Source organism: Equus przewalskii, chromosome 4 (genome assembly GCF_037783145.1).
Source record: "Equus przewalskii isolate Varuska chromosome 4, EquPr2, whole genome shotgun sequence".
NCBI lineage: Eukaryota > Metazoa > Chordata > Mammalia > Perissodactyla > Equidae > Equus > Equus przewalskii.
This window is the reverse complement of record NC_091834.1, coordinates 91,636,732-91,657,241: the sequence shown is the minus strand read 5'-3', so window position 1 is coordinate 91,657,241 and position 20,510 is coordinate 91,636,732. Positions and strand designations below refer to the sequence as shown.

The following is a 20,510-nucleotide window of genomic DNA, read 5'->3' as shown; positions in this document are numbered from 1 at the left end:
CAAAAGCTGAGGGAGTTCATCACCAGAAGACCCCCGCTCCCCTGCTACAAGATCTAATTAAGAAGGCCCTCGTACCTGAAAAAAAAAAGGGTTTACAAATTCTTGAGCAAGGAGATATAAATAGGAAGACAAAATCAGAAAATTGAAACTATCAGATTAACAAACACTTAATTATAACATTAAAGATAAAGGAAAAGAAAATATCAAGAATAAATACACTCACTTCATCTTAACAACAAACTCACAACACAAAACGGGATAATTTGTGACAACAATAACTTAGAAGGGGAAGAGGAAAGGGAAGGAACCTGCTTAGACTAACGAAATAAAAGGCTATCAGAAAATAGATCACCTCATCTATGTGACCTTTTATACAAATCTCACAGTAAACACTAAACAAAAAATCAGAACAGAGACACAAATGATAAATAAAGAGAAAATTGAGGAAACCATCATTGAGAGCCACTCAAGTGAAGTGGCAGTCTGAATCACATGAGATGAGAAGCAAGGGAAATACAGAACAAACAGCAAAAAAGTGATAGAATGGTAGCATTAAGCCCTCACATATCAATAATCACTCTGAATGTAAATGGATTAAATTCCCCAATCAAAAGACTCAGACTGGCTGGATGGATTGAAAAACAAGACCTAACAATATGCTGCCTCTGGGAAACACGTCAGCTCTCCCAACAAACATGGGCTTAGAGTGAAGGGATGGAAGACATACTCCAAGTTAACAGCAAACAAAAAAAGCAGGTGTTGCCTTTCTTATCAGATAAAGTAGACTTCAAGATAAAAAAGACAAAGAGGGACATTATATAATGATAAAAAGGGACACTACACCAAGACATAACACTTATAAATATATATGCACCTAACATGGGAGCACCAAAGTACGTAAGGCAACTATTAATTGACCTAAAAGGAGACATTGACAGCAACACAATAATAGTAGGGGACCTTAACACCCTATTTTCATCAACAGAGAAATCATCCAGACAAAAATCAAGAGGAAATAGTGGAAGTAAAAAAAAACTAGACCAAACGGACTGAATATATATGCAGAGAGAGAACACTCCATCCAAAATCAGCAGAATACACATTCTTCTCAAGAGCACGTGGAACATTCTCAAAGGCAGACCATATGGTGGGAAACAAGGCAATCCTCAATAAATTTAAGAAGACTGAAATCATATCAAATATCTTTTCCAACAATAATGCTATGAAACTAAAAACTGAATACAAGAAAAAAGCCGAGAAAGTGACAAACGTGAGACTAAACAACAGACTACTGAACAACCAATGGATCACCGAAGAAATTAAAAGTGAAATCAAAAAATATCTGGAGACAAATGAAAATGAAAATACACCATACCAATTCATATGGGATAAAGCAAAAGTGGTCCTATGAGGGATATTCATAGCAACACAGGCCCACCTTAGCAAGCAGGGAAAATTTCAAATAAGCAATTTTAAACTAGACCTAACACGATTAGAAAAAGAAGCACAAACCAAGCCCAAACTGAGCAGAAGGAGGGAAATAATAAAAATCAGACCAGAAATAAATGAAATTGAAACCAAAATAACAGTAGAAAGGATCAATGAAACTAAGAACTCACTCTAGGAGAAGACAAACAAAACTGACAAACCCTTAGCCAGACTCACTAAGAAGAAAAGATAGAAGGCTCAAAGAAATAAAATTAGAAACAAAAGGAGAAATTACAACAGATACCACAGAAATACAAAGGATTATAAAAGAGAATACTATGAAAACCTGTATGTGAACAAATTGGACAACGTAGAAGAAACGGATAAATTCTTAGACTCACACAACCTCCCCAAACTGAACCAAGAACAGAGAACCTGAATACACCAATCACAAGTAAAGAGACTGAAACAGAAATCAACCAGGACAAGATGATGGCTTCTCTGGAGAATTCTACCAAACATTCAAAGAAGATTTACTACCTATCCTTTTCAAAGTATTACAAAACAGTGAAGAAGATGGAACACTTCCTAACACATTCTACAAGGCCAGAATCACCCTGATCCCAAAGCAGACAAGAGCAACAGAAAGAAAGAAAATTACAGGCCAATACTGCTGATGAACACAGATACAAAATAGTCAAAAAAAATATTGGCAAATCTGGGGCTGGCCCCATGGCTGAGTAGTTAAATTTGCACACTCTGCTTTGGTAGCCCAGGGTTTCACTGGTTTGGATCCCGGGCACAGACCTAGCACGGCTCATCAAGCCACGCTGAGGTGGCGTCCCACATAGATCAACTAGAAGGACCTACAACTATGTACTGGGGGACTTTGGGGAGAAGAAAGAAAAACATTGGCAAACCAAATACAGTAATACATCGAAAAAATCATACATCATGATCAAGTGGGATTTCTACCAGGGACAGATGGATGGATCAACAACCACAAAGCAACCAATGTGAGACACCACATTAACAAAATGAGGAATAAAAACCACATGATCATTTAAATGGACACAGAGAAAGCATTTGACAAGATCCAACATCCATTTATGATAAAAACTCTCAATAAAATAGGTATAGAAGGAAGTACCTCAACATAATAAAGGCCATATATGACAAACCCACAATCAATATAATACTCAATGGGGAAAAACTGAAAGCCATCCCTCTGAGAACAGGAACAAAAGAAGGGTGCCCACTCTCTCCACTCTTATTCATCATAGTACTGGAGGTTTTGGCCAGAGCAATTAGGCAAGAAAAAGAAATAAAAGGTATCTAAATTGGCAAGGAAGACGCGAAACTCTTGCTGTTTGTGGATGATATGATTTTATATACAGAAACCCTGAAGAATCCATCGGAAAACAACTAGAAACAATCAGCAACTACAGCAATGTTGCAGAATCAGAATCCCAATGACATTCTTCACAGAAATAGAACAAAGAATCCTAAAATTCACACGGGGCAACAAAAGACCTCGCTTAAATAGCTAAAGCAATCCTGAGGAAAAAAGAACAAATCTGGAAGCATCACAGTCTCTGACTTCAAAATATACTACAAAGCATTAATAATCAACACAGCATCGTACTGGGACAAAGACAAGCAAAGAGATCAATGAAACAGAATTGAAAGCCCAGAAATAAAACCACACATCTACGGAAAGCTAATCTTCAACAAAGGAGCCAAGAACATAGAATGGAGAAAGGAAAGTCTCTTCAACAAATGGTGCTGGGAAAACTGGACAGCCACATGCAAAAGAATGAAAGTAGACCATTATCTTTCACCATACAGAAAAATTAACTCAAAATGGATTAAAGACTTGAAGGTAAGATGTGAAACCATAAAACTTCCAGAAGAAAATATAAGCAGTACACTCTTTGACATCGGTATTAGAAGGATCTTTTCCAATACCATGTCTACTCAGGCAAGGGAAATAAAAGAAAAAACATACAAATGGGACTTCATCAGACTAAAGAGCTTCTGCAAGGCAAAGGAAACCAGGAAGAAAACCAAGACAATCCACCAAGTGAGAGCAAATATTTGCAAATCATATATCCAACAAGGGCTTAATTTCCAAAATATATAAAGAACTCATACAACTCCACAACAAAAAAACAAACAACTCGATCAAAAAATGTGCAGAAGATATGAAAAGACATTTTTCCAAAAAAGATATACAGATGGTCAACAGATACAAGAAAAGATGTTCAACATCACTAATCATGAGGGAAATGCAAATCAAAACTACAAGGAGATATCACCTTTCACCATTCAGAATTACCAAAACAAAAAACACCAAATGATGGAGAGGATGTGGACAAAAGGGAACCCACACACACTGGCAGTGGGAATGCAAACTGGTACAGACACTGTGGAAAACAGTATGGAGATTTCTCAAAACGTTAAAAATAGAAATACTGTATGACCCAACTATTCCACTTCTGGGTATTTATCCAAAGAACTTGAAATCAACAATTCAAAGAGACTTATACACCCCTATGTTTACTGCAGTATTATTCACAATAGCCAAGACACGGAAGCAACCCAAGTGCCCATCAACTGGTGACTGGATAAAGAAGATGTGGTGAGTATATATATACAATGGAACACTCTTCAACCATAAAAAAGACAAAATCGTCCCATTTGCAACAACATGGATGTAACTTGAGGATATTATGTTAAGTAAAATAAGCCGAACAGAGAAAGACAAACACCATACAATTTCACTCATATGTGGAAGATAAACAAATACAGGGACAAAGAGAACAAATTAGTAGTTACGGGGGGGGGGGGGGTTGGGGTTTGGACATAAGGAATAAAGGGGCACATATATATGGTGACTGACAAATAATAATGTACTACTAAAATTTCACAACATTATAAACTATTATGATCTCAATAAAATAAAACTTAGCTAATGAGTTGTCTGACAAACAAAAACAACTTCAAAGAACCAAAATCTTCATGTATTAGTTGTACTATTTTTCTGTTATCTCAAAGTCATTATTATCTTTATCATTAAATCTTTCCTTCTGCATTCTTTTGGTTTATTTTCTTGTTTTTCTACTTTTTTGATGTTCATTTATTTTCATTTTCACTGATATAAGCATTTGATGCTAAGAATTTTTATGCTAATTTTTTTATGATAATTGCTTTGGCTATGACACTATAGTCAAACTACAACACTACTGGGAAACTATAGTCCATGAACCATATCCACCCTGCCACTTGTTTTTGTAAATAAAGTTTTATTGCAACACAGCCACAAGAACTTATTTATACTGTCTATGACTTCTTTCAGCCACAACAGAAGAGTTTAAAAGTTGCAAGACACCACAGTCCACAAACTCTAAAATATTTACTATCCATCCCTCTATAAAAAAACTTGACTGACCCCTGCTATAACCTATTGATTCTGATGTGTCATGTAGAGAAACTTCGCAATTTTGTTTGTATTTTCACTTTAAGCCAACAGTTGTTTGGCAGCATGTCTGTTAGTTTCCAGGTGGAAGGATCTTTTTGAATGTTTTTACTGATTTTAGTAAAAAAATGTATCATTTTGAAGGGAAATTTTAGGAAGTTCTCTTTATATGTCAATAAATAATCATTTTTCATCAATGTTCCAGGCGCATTTACAAAGAAGGTGTATTCTCTCATATGCAATATATAAGCCTGAGATCCACCTTTTGGTTGTGTTATTTAGTTCTTCAAGCCATATAAATTTTTGATATTTGAAAAAGGCAATGCAGTTGAGAAAAAGTAATCTTTTCAACAGCAGTGGTGGAAAAATTAAATATCCATACATAAAATGAACCTGGGTCCATCCCTCGTACCACATTTTTGCCAGAAACTAAGAAGTGCTCAAAAATCACTAGGGACATGTGAAAGGACAAGATGTCAACTTGAAGGTGTTCTACTGCTCAAATTCGAACAATCTGATTATTAAAATAATGGAAGGAATGGATTATAACATAGTAAATAAAAAATTTATAAGACCCAAATCATGAATAAATGGAAAAGAAAAGTGTCATCCATACAGTAGACTGTCAACTAATAAGCACAGAATGATAGGAAAAAATCACCATTTTGCAACATCACAATAGTAACTGCTGAAGGCAAGAATCATCAGTATATGCCAGTCTACGGCTTTTGGGAACAGAAGACTCACACAGACCCCAAAGTATCTCCCAGGAGATCACTTATTAATTACAAAGGGGAAAAAGATATCTTTAGAGTGGAGAAATGTGGCAGTTGACCACCTTAACCAAGTGATCACAGCCAACACTAACAATAATGGGACAGAATGAGATCACGGTTTCCTAACATAAAGCACTGAAAAGGAAACACCACTTTTGCCAAAAATGATGCACCAGTCTGAATACAGTAAGGAGAAAAACCACTCATTAAGTTTTAAAGAAGGAAATTTAACATAATTAACTACATCAAGAAAGTGAGTTAACAAGGACTGGCTAGTAAGAAGTAGAGAGAACTCTAAAGAATATAGGTATAACAACATATATGATATGAGATATAATAGCCACTACCTCTAAGGCTGAGACCAAGTCCCCAAGAATTTTCCCTCCAGGGGTGATATCAGACCTTGCTGGAGAAGGCACAGCCATGGCTCACATTTGGTTTTTGCACCAGTGGGATTTGCTGGAAATTCACCCTCTGGAACTTGTCCACAGATTTATACTATGGGACGTGCTGGCAATCAGTGTCTTAGATCCCTACACCACCACCCCTCCCCCACAAAATAAAACTGCTGTGAAGAACATTATTGGGACAACTGGCAAAATTTAAACATAGATTATGTATTAGATAATAGTGTCATATCAATGTCAAATTTCCTGAACTTGGTAATTATACTGTAGCTACATGAGATTTTCACATATGTCAAAACTCATCAACCTGTGCATTTTAAAACTGTGTGGCTTAATGTATGTTAATCTTATCTCAATAAAGCTTGAAAATCTTATTCTTCAGAGACATGATGACATGTTTAGGGCTGAAAGGTCATGATGCCTACAACTTATTCTCATAAGGGTCAGAAAAAACAACAAGTATACTAAAAGTGAGAAATAAAGAAAATATGGCAAAATCTAGTATCCTTAGGAAGGGCTCATAGGAATACTCATTAAGGTTTGTTTTTTGGTTTTTGGTTTTTTGGTGAGGAAGATTGGCCCTGAGCTAACACCTGTGCCAATTTTCCTCTATTTTCTATGTGGGACACCGCCACAGCTTGGTTTGACAAGCAGTGTGCAGGTACACATCCAGGATCCAAATACATGAACCCCAGGCTGCCAAAGCAGAGTGCACAAACTTAACCACTATGCCACTGGGCCAGCCCACTTGTTAAGTTCTTGTGCGTGGTTTTTATGCTTGAGGATCAGTTGGCTGGATATAAGTCCTGACTCACATTTTCTGTCTGTGAAAATCTTAAAATCTTTACTCCATGGTCTTCTGGACTCGTGTTGATGTTGGAGAATCTAATGATAATCTGATATTCTTTCCATTTTAAGTGATGTAGTCTTCTTGTATAGATGCCCAAAGTATTATTTTCTTTTTCTTTAAAGCCCTAGAACATGTTTCAGTGGTGGCTGTTTTGTTCAATTTTCCTAAGCACATGGTGAGCCCTTTTAATATACATGTTTATCTTTCTTTTAATATTTTCTCAGATTGTATTTTTTATGTTTTAAGTTTTCTTTTCTTTGAGTATCTTCAGACATTATAAATGTATATTTACCTGTACGTGTATATAGGATTTTCTTGTCATTTTCTCTATTGAATTTTTTATCTCTTTCTTTACTTGTTTGATTGCTTTCATTTGTCTTTTTCCATCCTATATTTCTTTCACGGTACTTTCTAAAGTGTCTATTCATGCAAGACCTTTCTGGTTCATCTTCATTTCTGAAACAGTTCTAATTCATGCCTTAGTGCTGTCAGTGTTTCTTTTTCATGATATCCTATAACCCAAGCATCTCACTTCTAAACTTTTCTAACTCTAGTTTATGTTGTTTTTTCATAACATATTGTTTTATTTTCCCGGGTCATTTTGTAGAAATAGGTTTCATTATATCTCTTAAGATCAAGATATACTGCTATCTTCATTTCTTTAGATCTGTTATTCAGAGGGCTGCTGTCCTCTTTTTTCTTATAATATCTTTGAATGGTATAAAACCACAATACTTTGTATAATTCATATTAGAGTAGAATGGGTTTTCCTGTACTTCTAAGAGAAGTTTTCTATGTAGGAGTTGTAACTAAACTAAGATGGCTTTCCTAGATTCAGAGTTCTAGGGTTTCCTCTAATGTTGTTACCACAAACTATTCAAATCTATCATCACCAGCCATGGACTCTGACCTATTTCTCTTGTCTTGTCTGACCTATTTCTCTGGTCTTGCTGAGAACTGCAGGTGTTCTTTTCTCTAACTTCCTTGAGGTTGTTTGTTTCAGCTATGTTCCAGGAAGACATAAACACCAATCACCTTGAACTAGTCCAGATTGCACTGCAAGACTGAAGTGTGCGCAGAATAAACAAACAGCACCCTAGAGTAACCTCTGCTTAATTAAAATAGTAAAAATCACCGCCCGGTGGGAGCAATGGCACACTTTCAGGCACAGAGGAAGCATGGACACCTAACGTGCCTGCACGAGCTGATATGCAACCTCGAAATGTAAAGACAAAACTTCCCTTTTGAATATTCATTCCCTACTTCAAATAAAAGGCACCCAATTCCCCTTGCTTGGGAGCCACGGCTGTGGGAAATAATTCTCCGTAGACTCCTTATTTGCTGCAAATAAATTTCACTTTGTGTGACAACTACTTCTGGCAAAGGCTTTGATTTTAACTCACCAAGAAGTGAACTCACTTCAGTTCTGTAACACTACAGTCCCTTAAGTATAATCACTTCTCTAATACTTTCTGAGATCTGCCTCCTCCAGTTCCCCCTCCCTCCCTTTTCTCTTCTTTACCCCTAAATTCCTACCCTGGCCAATCTGTTTATTTGCAGCAGTTTCTTCTCAGCGTGGGACTCTTTTCTTTCACATATAAAGTAGAGGAAGATGGGCACAGATGCTTGCTCAGGGCCAGGCTTCCTCAGCAAAAAGAGGAGGACTGGCAGTAGTTAGCTCAGGGCTAATCTTCCTCCAAAAAAAAAAAAAGAAAGAAAGGAAATAAACAAGAAATCCTCCTTAACTCCCATATTTTTTTCTCCCCAGATATTACCTTATCCCTCTCCTTTCCTTCAGAAGTAAACTCTTCTACAGAGTTGTCTAAACTTTCCATCTACATCTCTTTACCTCCCACCCATTATTCAACCCACCCCAATATGGTTTCCCCTTCTACCTCTCCGCCAAAATATGCTTTTGCACAGCTGTCATGTTAGTAACCCTAAAAATGTTTTTGGCCTTTCTTACCTGACCTTGCAGGAGCATGACACTATGAAACACTGCTTCTTTTGTTAATACTTTGTTTCCTTGGCTTCCATGACATTACAATTTCCTGTTTTTCTCCTATCTCTTCTTCTCGGTCTCCTTTGTAGGCTCATCCTTGTCTAGTAGCCATTACATATCAGAATTCCTGAAGGCTTGTCCTAGGTGATCTCCTCACTCTACTCTCCAGAGTAGAAGGGAAGGGAGCACAGGGAAGAGAACAAGGAGACCAAAAATGAATGGTCAGAGAAGTGGGAGAAGTTAATATATCAAAAGATGGGTGGGAAAGCTCAGCTGAGAAATTAGTGAAAACAAGTTGAGACACATGACAAGCAAGTCAAGTCTAGAAGACTGATGAGGACAGGAAGAAACATAAATCAACATGCACCAGTACAAAGAGTCTAACACTAGGAATCTCATGTGTTATAGGCTCTCTTGCTGGTTATGCTTAATGCTGAATATAGAGAGTCAAGAGATCCCAGGGAGACTGTTCATCCATAATCAAAGTAAAATAAAGATCTTCTGGTAGTTATGATTATTAATTACTATAAAAAACATTTTTTTAAAATGTATTATATACCATGACACGAGTACCTATGGACTATTTTTATTAGAGGAAACCAAAACAAAGTTCTATGAGGAGTAGAATAGTTTTACAACTTCAAAGAAGAGGATTTGAAGAACATTTTGAAAGACTAGATAAACACTAGTGGAAACAGTGAGGCTATTCAGCTGACAGAGTTATAGTCATGTATTGTTTTAAACACAAATATCTGAAAACGCACCCTATATATATTTATTATGTACATATACTACAATTCTAGTGTATCTTGTACATAATAAATCACATAAACATAAGACATTTGTAAAGAATGAAATCAGGATGAAATAAATATTTTTAAATGTCTTGCAAATCACACTAGCTTCATACTATTATCATCTAATGGTCCAAGATGTAACACACACTTAAGGCATAGTCGATCATTAACATAAAGAATATCAATCAATTTTAGAGTCTTCTTGTTAATTTTAACTTTTAGGACCACTTTTTGTTAGATCTGGTTAATCACTGCTGTTAGCCTCACAATAAGACTGATAAAGAACCTATTAAGTATCAGTTCTGCCACTCTAATGCTGTTATGCTTGCAAATTAGTATCTTCGTCATAGCTGAAAATGAGACTTTAAAGATTCAAATAATTTAAGGCTGGTGGAAAATCACAATTCCATCAACTCCATACATCTGATAAAAAGAAACACAAAACAGGTCAGCACCGGTTATAGCTTTCTATAGAATACAGATCTCCATGCCAGCTAATCCAACACTGATCACATATTCAGGTGCCAATAATGACAAGTATCTATTCCTGTACACAACACTGAAGAAGTTATCAAATATGAGCAGCCCTGATTTCTCTGAGCTCAGTCTTCTGTATTTTCCTAAACTGGGGAAGAGCGAAGCCATCAGCACCAAACTTTGACTACAGATTTAAATGGAACTAACTCTCCACTGTTAAGTGGAATTGGGGATCACTTTTATTGGCTATTGCACATGTGTCCTACATCCTGCAACTTAGGGACTTTCCAGACTGCTGAAACTGAGGGGCTTTTGTGAGTGGCCTCCATATGGGACTTCCCTAAAAACTGAGATTAGAGAGTTTTATTCCAGGGTCCTGGTATTGGCCTACCACGACCTTCAATCTTTTGACAATCATTTTAGTTAAAAATAGACGTTAAAATCCATAAACCTACTCATGCTAGCACACGTAAATTGTGTTACCATTTGGGGGGAGGGGGATGACACACAATAGTGTCTCTAGTATAGAAATCCCATTAGCTCCAGGGCAGTTTGTATACAGTTTGATAGGCTGTATAATACAAAGGACTGTAACTTAAAAAAGCAAATGGGGACTAGTATGCATTTCACTTCCTAAGACATGTGTCCCTTGGTGCTACATATCCAAGGGGGTGCTTATTTCTAGCTCACACAAAGGTACCTATTGGACTTGCAGCAGCCCTGACTTCTTGCTCAGGATACTTTGTATACTATATGTGAAATGTAGTCATTTGATACACTTATTCATGTGACCACGACAATCTGCCTATCAAGTACTTCCGAGTTTAATTTTTATGCAAAAAAATTCTAACATTTCCCCCCACCTCAATGGATTATATTTTACCCCATAATGTGGGACATGCCCATTTTGGAGACTACTGGTCTATGTGTACTTGAAAATGCAGGAGTAAAACCTGAGAAAAGGGCCAAGATTACAGGAATAAATGAGAGATTTGTGCATCTAGATGAAAGTTTAACTTGATGAGGTCTCTAACAAAAATTAAAGACAGAAATCTAAAGATCTAAGAACCAAAGTTTGCAAATTACCCACATGAACATATAAAAAAGGTGCAATACAATTTAAAAATGGTCTTCTGCCATCAACTTTCCACCAGGACAGAGTTACTAGTACTAAGACAAGCTTGCCTGACATGAACAGCTATATGAAAAGGGAAGAATATATGAGGCAATGGTCTAAGGGCATTGAACAATAGGCAACGCAAAACCGTGATCCCTCAAAAAAAGGGAAAGTCAGGAGGTAAGCCCCTAAAATGTCTTGATTCTCTGTCTAGGGACTATTTCCTGATGGCAGTGTAGGGAGCTAGAGCCTAAGCAGAACACAGCTACTGAGCCAGAGGAGAATTTGGGGCTGTGAAACAGAAGCACTAGAGAGAAGGGAGCTGCACAGAGGAAGGATGCCGGTATTCTATGTAAGTTTTCTCCAAGTCCTCAGCTGAAGGCTATTACACATGTGCAGGGCAAGACTTCGAGAAGCTTACAAGAGAGCAGCTGCAAAGATACTAGAGGCCCAGCAGGAACAAAGAGAAAACAAATAAAAACATAGTCGTCTTAAACTCGACCATACTAATAATTACTTAAATGCAAAAAATTAAACAAAAGCAAAAATTTACAACTTGGAGAAAAAAGCACTTTCTACAAGAGATACACTTTAAATAAAGGATAAACGTAAAAGGATGAAAAAATACACCATTGAAACACAAAGATAAGAAAACTGGTATAGCTATATTAATGCAAGACAATAGAGACTTCATGAAAAAGTAGTATGAGAGATAAAGAGACATTTCGTAGGGCTAAAAGGGGCAGGCAATTCACCAGAAGACAAAGCTTCAAAACATCTGTAGTAAAAACTAACCAGATTAAAGGAATAAAGAGATAAATCAACAATCATGATTGAAGAATTTACAGACTACCACACCCAACAAATACAGAATTTAAATTATTTTCAAATACACTTGGAACATCCATCTAGAAGGACAATATGCTAGGACATAAAATGTCTCAATAAACTTCAAAAAACTTAAATCTTACAGAGTACTTTTTTTTTTTTTTTACTACAGTGGAATATGCTATCTAGAAAATCCCCCATATATCTATAAATTAACACACTTCTAAGCAACCCATCGGTCATAGAAGAAATCATAAGAGAAATTTTAAAAAATTTTAATAGAATTGTTAACAAAAACACAACACGAAATTTGTTTGAGGTGGCTAACACATGCTTAGAGAGAAAATTATACCTTTAAAGGAGACAAACAAAATTAAAGCCAAAAGTTAGTTGATAAGCTCTTAGTAATAGTACCCAAGAAAAAGAGTAAACATGAATTACAAATAGAAACAAAAAAGGGACGTAATTCAGCTCCTGAAACATTAAAAGGATGGGGAATACTGTGAACAAATTTATGCCAATAAACGTACCAATTAGATGAAACAGACAATTTTCTTCAAACAATTTACCAAATGGATTCGAGAAGAAACAGAAAATCTGAACAGCCCTCTAAGACATTGAATTCCTAACTAAAAATCTTCCCATATAGAAAACTCCAAGCCCAGATGGATTCATTGGTGAATTCTGTCAAATATTTAAGGAAAAGTTAATATTAATTTTACAAAAACCTTTTCAGAAAATAGAGGTGGAGGGAACACCTTACACCACATCAAGGCCAGTATTATCTTGGTACCAAAATCAGATAAAGATATAAGAAAACTGTATCATCAATATTCCTTACAAACATAAAAGAAAAAAATCCTTAAAATATTAGCAAATCAAACCCAAAAATATACAAGGATAACACATCATCACCAAGCGGAGTATATCCCAAGAATGCAAGACTGGTTTAACATCTGAAAATCAATGCAATTTACCACATTAACAGAAAAAAAAGAAAAAAACCCACATAATTATTTTAATAGATACAGAAAATGTATTTGACCAAATTCATCATCCATTCATGATTAAAGAAAACCCTTAGCACACTAGGAATAGAAGAGAACTTCTTAATTTTGAAAATGGGTGTTTATAAAAAACTAACAAAGCTTACATATTAATGGTGAAAAACTGAATGTTATGCTCCTAAGATCAGGAATAAAGCAAGGACATCGTCTCTCATTTAACACAGAAATTAAACTTGTAGTCAATATTGTACTGGCGATCCTAGCCAGGGCAGTAAGGGAAGAAAATGACATAAATTATGAAGAATGGAAAGAAAGTAGTTAAACTATCTACCTATAGGCAACATGATAGTCTACGTAGAAAATCCTAAGGAATCTACAAAAAAATGCTAGATTTAATAATTGAATTTAGGAAGATAATGGGATACAAGCAATAGCCAAAAGTCAATTGTATTTCAACATACTAGCAACAAATAATTAGAAATGAAATTTTTTAAAACATCACTTACAATATCATTAAACATTATCATAAAACATTTTAGAATAAACTTCACAAAAATTATGCAAGACCACTACAATAAAACAGTGCTGAGAGAAACTAAAGATCTAAATAAACGGGAGAGGCCAGCCCAGTGGCACAGTGCTTAAGTTTGCACGTACTGCTTCCATGGCCCGGGGTTTGCCAGTTCGGATCCCAGGTGTGTACCACTTATCAAGCCATGCTGTGGCAGGTGTCACACATATAAAATAGAGTAAGATGGGCATGGATGTTAGCTCAGGGCCAATCTTCCTCAGCAAAAAGAGGAAGATTGATGGCAGATGTTAGCTCAGGGCTAATCTTCCTTAAAATAAATAAGTAAGTAAATAAATAAATAAGTGGGAGATAAAACATGTTCATGGTTAAGAGGAGTCAACTTTATTAAGATCATTCTCCTCAAACTGGTATCTAGATTCAATACAATTCCAATCAAAATCATAGACGACTTTTATGTATAAATTGACAGGCTGATTCTAAAATTTATGAAGAAATGCAAATAACTTCAAAGAGCCAAATAATTTTGAAAAAGAACAAAACTATCCAATTTCAACAACTGCTTAAAAAGCTACAGTAATAAAAAAAATTACTAGTACTGAATGGATAGATCAATAGAACAGGATTGAGAGTATAGAAATAGAACGATACATATATGTCCAACTGACTTTTTACAAAAATGCCAAACTAATATAATGGGGAAAGTATTCTTTTTAATAAATGATGCTTTAACATATGGTTAAAAACATGAACCTCAACCCTTCCCTCACACAAAAATTACCCAAAATGGATTATAGATCTAAACATAAAAGCTAGAACTATAAAACCACTAAAGAGACAGAAGAAAATCTTAGTAAACTTGAGGTAGGCACAGAATTGTTAGAACACAAAAATCACTAACCATAAAAGAAAAAAATTGATGTCGACAATCAAAATTAAAAACTTCAGCTCTTCAAAAAACACTACTAAGAAAACGAACAGGCAAGCTATAAGAGTGGGAGAAAATACTTGCAATATATGTATCTAACAAAGGACCAGAATATAGAATACATATAAAGACTTGTTACTTTTCAATAATAAAACAAACTATCTAATTTTAAAGATTTTATTTTTCCTTTTTTCTCCCCAAAGCCCTTGGGTACATAGTTGTATATTTTTAGTTGTGGGTCCTTCTAGTTGTGGCATGTGGGATGCGGCCTCAGCGTGGCCTGATGAGTGGTGCCATGTCTGCGCCCAGGATTCAAACTGGCAAAACCCTGGGCCGCCGAAGCAGAGCGCGCAGACTTAACCACTTGGCCATGGGGCCGGCCCCCAAACTATCTAATTTTAAAAATCTGCAAAAGACTTAAACTGAAATTCTAGCAAAAAAGATACAAAAATGGCCAATACACACCAGAAAAACACTCATCAATATTCATCAGGGAAATGAAAACTAAAACCATCAGATACTACTTCACGCATACTAGAATGTCTAAAATTAAAGACTAACAATACCCAAATTGGTGAGGATGTGAACCAAGTGTAACTCTCATACATTGCTGGAGGGAATGCAAAACAGTACAACCAGGTAAACATACACTTCTGATGCAAACAAGAAATTCCAATTCTAAGTATTTACCCAAGGAAATGAAAACATATCCACATAAAGACTTGTCTACAAATATTTACAACAGTTTTATTCATAATAGCCCCAAACTGAAAATAACAGTAATTTCCATCAACAGGTGAGTATTGTATATAGAAATGTGTATAAAAGTGATACAGACAATATATGGATCAATCTCAAATACTATTAATTCTTTGTCATTATATCTTGTACTCATAAGATGTTTGTACTTTTCACCAAGGAACAAAAGAAATCAGCTCCCAGAATTGACAGTAACATATTTTATAGACAGTTAGCAAAGAAGTCTAAGAAAACTGATGAATTCCTATATTTTACTCTTCCTGGACAAATAATGTGACCCCTTTCTAAAGCATGCTCTCAGTGTTCTTTAAAAAGAGTTTGCTACTCTGGCTGAACAGTACATAAACACCACAAAATATTGCACAATATGGCAACACTTCTCCAAGATCAGTCTGTCTCTTGAGTTCATGTACCTAAAATGTACCTTAAAAGAAAATCTGTTTTCCAATATATTCCCTCTTCCCTGGATACAACTGCATACTAAGAAAACGACAGTCAGGACTGAGGTAGTCATCCAACTTTGGCTTTGGTCACTCACTCTCACCTCTTCCAACTGACAGCCTCAGAAAAAGACAGTTTAGACCAATGTTCTTAATGGGGGCTTGGTAGCCAGTATAATTGTGTCTGAGCATTTATAAATTATAACACTCTTTTGTTGTTACAAACTAACTTTATTTCTTTTTTAAGACAATTAAAGCATTATGTTGATTTCCGCAAAAAATATGTGTTAAGAAGGATTTATTTTCTATAAATGTCATTTAGGATAACAAAGGGAGCATTAAAAAGTATTTAATAGAAAGGGAAACTAGGTCTGATAGTACTGAGAACTACTCTACACCTTGAATTTTGGTCTTAACTTTCTAAAGAATCCTCTTATGATCAACTGTACTTTGGAATATAATACCGCTCGAGCTAAAGAAACACTAGGGATTAATATTAAACACTAGAATTCTAAAACTATAGCAACATGGGCTTTCTGGGGCGAGGGGCCTAGAAATCTAAATTTTTAATAAGTATACCAGATGATCCCAGTAGAGCTAAAATTTGAAAACCCCTAGCTAAATCGAAAAGGAAAGGGTTTAACTGCAACATATGTGGCCTCAACAAAACTTGTTTTGTGTGGCCTACAGAATGGGCCCATTTATGTGTGTGCATGTATATATACGTATTTTTTTTAATTCTTGTAGATACTAGACATTTTACAGAAAAAAAAAAAAAGATCCATCAACACTTGCCCTGCACTCTCACATGACAATCTGCTGGAGCTGAGCAGAGTTTGCTCCCCTTCCCTTCACTCCCCATCATTCCCTACTTTTTCAGCGAGGCTCACAGTTCATGTCAATTACCTGCTTAGCTCCTGTAGGTACTGCGGTTTGACCCATGACGACCATACCCAGAAGTTCATTAGGAGAACGAAGAACAGAGATGATCAAATGAAACCTCTTGAAACCTCTTTTAGTTCTGAAACATACTGTCTAAACTTGTGCTTCAGCTAGTATTAAAATAAGTTAGCAAATAGAGAGCAAGGGAAAAAATCTCCAAGACAACAAGACTCAGGATAGTATTTTTAATTTATTGAAGATAACTCTTTTTTTTAGAGGTGTATGTGAAAGTATCATTTGTTAAAGCATTTTTCTTTCTTAGTACAAAAACAAAAACATTATCTTGCAATTTAAATGCTTTCCTTGAACTCTTACAATACAAACACAAAGATAAAAGATATTTGGAGACTGGAATTACGTAGGACATTTTGAGAATCTGGAATCACAAACTTGTCTCAAAACGGAAGATCAGAACTCTTATTACAGGACCAGCCCTGTGGTGCAGGGGTTAAGTTCACATGCTCCACTTGGGTAGCCTGGGGTTCGTGGGATCAGGTGCCAGGTGCAGACCTACACACCGCTTATCAAGCCATGCTGTGGCAGGCGTCCCACATATAAAGTAGAGGAAGATGGGCACGGATGTTAGCTCAGGACTAATCTTCCTCAACAACAAAAAAAAGAACTCTTATAACCCACGTTCTTATTTATTCAGATCTAAATGTCATCGCCAGGCACACAATAAGTCTTAATCCTAGAATTACACAAAACTCAGATCCTCATTGGCTACTGGCCTGTTTAATCACTTTATTTATTTTTTATTTATTTATTTTTTACTGAGGAAGGTTTGTCCTGAGCTAACATCTGTTGCTGATCTTCTTCTTTTAGCATGTGAGCCGCCCCTACAGCATGGCTGCTGACAAAAGAGTGGTGTAGGTCCTCACCTGGGAACCAAATCAGGGCTGGTGAAGTGGAGTGCGCTGAACTTAACCACGAGGCAACCGGGGCTGGCCGATGTTTAACCATTCTAAATATGAATAAAAGAAACTTTAAAATATGTCTAAAAATTAAGAACTAAGATTTAAGTTTCACCTGTACTAACTTTCTAACAGGGGGACCCCATCAGAGCAAACTAGTGTGAAAAATCTGAGATTTTACCTTACTTGCAAGCTAACAAAGCAGCTTACCATGGATGCTGGTACAAGACACGAGACTCAGGGGTCAGAAACAAAGGGCGGCTTATTGCTCACTCACAGTAAAAACGTAAGCCAAAGCACCAAGAGTTTTGCACTGGTTACAAGGGCCCCGGTCCCCACTGAGCAAGGTAAAGAGGGCCAGTTGACACCCTCACAGGCAATGGGTTGTGTTACACCAGAGGAAACCTAAGCTTGGAGAACCCTTTCTTTTTTATACCGGACCATAAGCATGCCTGCTCTTTGCTCTGCTGGAAGACACTATCTCTATCTTCCAAGGCTGTCCCTTACACAAACATCCTTTAAAAACAGAAACAAAGGACAGTCAGTACCTCCACTGGCACGACCTGCAGAAACAGAGAGACCCATGCAAAACTGTCTTCCTCAACTAGATATTGTTTCCAACACATAACTAAACGAGTCTAACACTACAATCTACTTAAAACATCAATTTCATACATCCCTTGACCTAGCTCGCTTAATTAGAATTTTATCTCAAATTAAATCAACTAGTCCTTCTAAAAAGGAAGTATATATTGAAAACGAATTATGTTCCCTCTTTCAGTTAGTTTATATTGTTTAAAAGGAGGTGCTCAAATACTCGCAAAATTAAAATGGAAAACCCTCAAGTATTCTACTAGAAACAAATAATTACAGTGCTTACTTTAGCTAACTTTAAATGTTTCAAACCTGTTAACGTTAGCAATGGGAACTACCTGTCAAAAGTCTCATTATACAGTAACAAACACCACAAAGAGAACAGTAAGTTCAACATTTCCAGCTGCTGTCTACAAAATATAAGAAAACCCTGCACCTCAAATCACTTTGTTCTATTTCTCTTTACCCTTTACCGTCTCAAAATCTTTGAAAGAGAAAGACAACAAAACATCGCCTCTTGGCTCCTTTGTCCCCAGCAGAGGGGAGAGAAGAAAACTGAGGACTCGTTAAGGTAAAGAACCCAAAACATTTAAGAGAGAAAATAGCCGGCATCCGATCTGTAATCAATCATCAAAGAAAGTCACCATCACTTCATCTCCATCCCTCCCTTCCCCCTTCCGGCTCGAATAACGCGGGTCTACACGAGATGATGAGGATCATATGGACCCGGACAAAGCTTTGGGGAGGCAGAGGGTAGCAGTTAACCAGATGCAGTCGCCGAAGAGCCCGAGATACAGACGACGGCGGACTCGGACAGAGGTTCTCCAAAGTGCGGCTCGCGGGGTCCCCAGCCCCGGAGGAGAACGCCAGGCGCGGGAGCGGCCGCAGCGCCCCGGCTCCCCAGCGCCCGGGGAAGTTGCTGGCGGGGCGCGCGGCACGCGGCCGAGCGCGCGGGCCCTCCATGTCACCGCCGCCGACACAGACCCTCCTCCCCGCCCCCCCCCTCCGCCGGGCACCCCGGGCGGCGGCGACATGACAGCGGGTCGTGCCGCAGCGGGGCGCCCGCCTCCCCGCGCCCGCCCCTCACCTTGGGTGGCGAACGGCGAGGAGCCGCTGCCCGGCGAGCCGGGCGCGGGCACGGGCGGCGGGGTCTCGGCCGAGCCCAGCAGAGGCGCGGAGAGCATGAGGTAGCGCTGGGGCGCGGGCAGGCAGCGCTGGCAGAAGGAGTGCAGGCAGGGCAGCAGCTTGGGCGTCCGGCTCTGGATGTTCTGGTGGCACACGGCGCAAGTGTCCAACAGGTTGAGCCGGGCCGCCTCGCCTCCGCGCTCCGAGTCGGGGCCCTGCCGACTCTCGGCCTCGTTCTCCCCACTCGGCGCCGCCGAGGGCCCCCCGGCGGCCGCCGCCGAAGCCGCCGCGGCCGCCGTCGCCGCCTTCTCCACAGCCACCTCCATTGTCCTGCCCCCGCCGCCGCCGCCGCCGCGGAAGGGGGAGCGCGGTCTCCGCCCGCCGCCGCCCCCGACGACCTCCTCCTCCTCCTCCTCCTCCTCCTCACAGGCCGCTCGGGTGACCCGCGGGAGAGGGAGGGAGAGAGGGAGGGCCGGGCCGAGGAAGCCTCCTCAGGCCCCGGGGATCCGCCTCCCGGGTGGCGCGGCCGGAAGAAGGGGATCTGTCAGCGGGGACCGTTCCTCGCCCCGCGAAGGCTGCGCCCCGTGCGCTTCGCCAACCGCCGCGGCGCTCGTCGAATCCGCCCAGCCCGCCTCACCTCCCCGCCTTTCTCTCGAACCCCCCCGGCTCACCTCAGGCCCCCCCTCCCCGCCCGCCCTCTCCCAGCAACGGAGGCGAAGGCGAGGAGCGCACCACCCAATAGGCGCCGCGCCTGGCCAGGGGGCGGGGCCTGCCGAAGCCCGCGAGGCTCCGACGGCGGCGGCGGGAGGCTGGGAGGCTGGGAGGAGGGAGGGCGCCTGCCCAGCCCCGCCCCCCGAGCGCCTAGAACCGCGTCCTCTGATTGGGCTTTTGTGTGTATTTAGCTCCTCGGTGAAGATTAAGGGTTCGCTTGTTAGCTACCGACCGCCGAGTTTGCTCCGCCTGCGTGACTCCTCCTCGAGGGCGGAGCTCCACCGTGCTGCTCTCCGCCGTTAATTAAATAACTGCTTTGAAAACTGGTTTTACTCCTGGAGACGGGGGTCTTGAGGAGGAGTAAATACGGTGCGTGGGTCAGAGGAGGACGAAGTGGAGAT

At 39.0% G+C, this 20,510-nt stretch overlaps 1 protein-coding gene across 4 annotated transcripts in view; it reads right to left on the bottom strand.

Moving 5' to 3' along the window:
* The window catches only part of TRIM24 (tripartite motif containing 24), a 104,432-nt gene extending 84,360 nt beyond the window's left edge, over positions 1-20,072 (bottom strand). For 3 of the 4 annotated variants that reach the window (XM_070617846.1, XM_070617845.1, XM_070617847.1), the window contains exon 1: positions 19,361-20,062. In XM_070617846.1, coding sequence (XP_070473947.1) covers positions 19,361-19,724 — 364 coding nt within the window. In that variant the 5' untranslated portion in view covers positions 19,725-20,062. Of the gene's footprint in view, positions 1-19,360 lie in introns of all 4 variants that reach the window. The other variant, XM_070617843.1, reaches the window with a different exon arrangement.
* Positions 20,073-20,510: the final 438 nt, after the last annotated feature.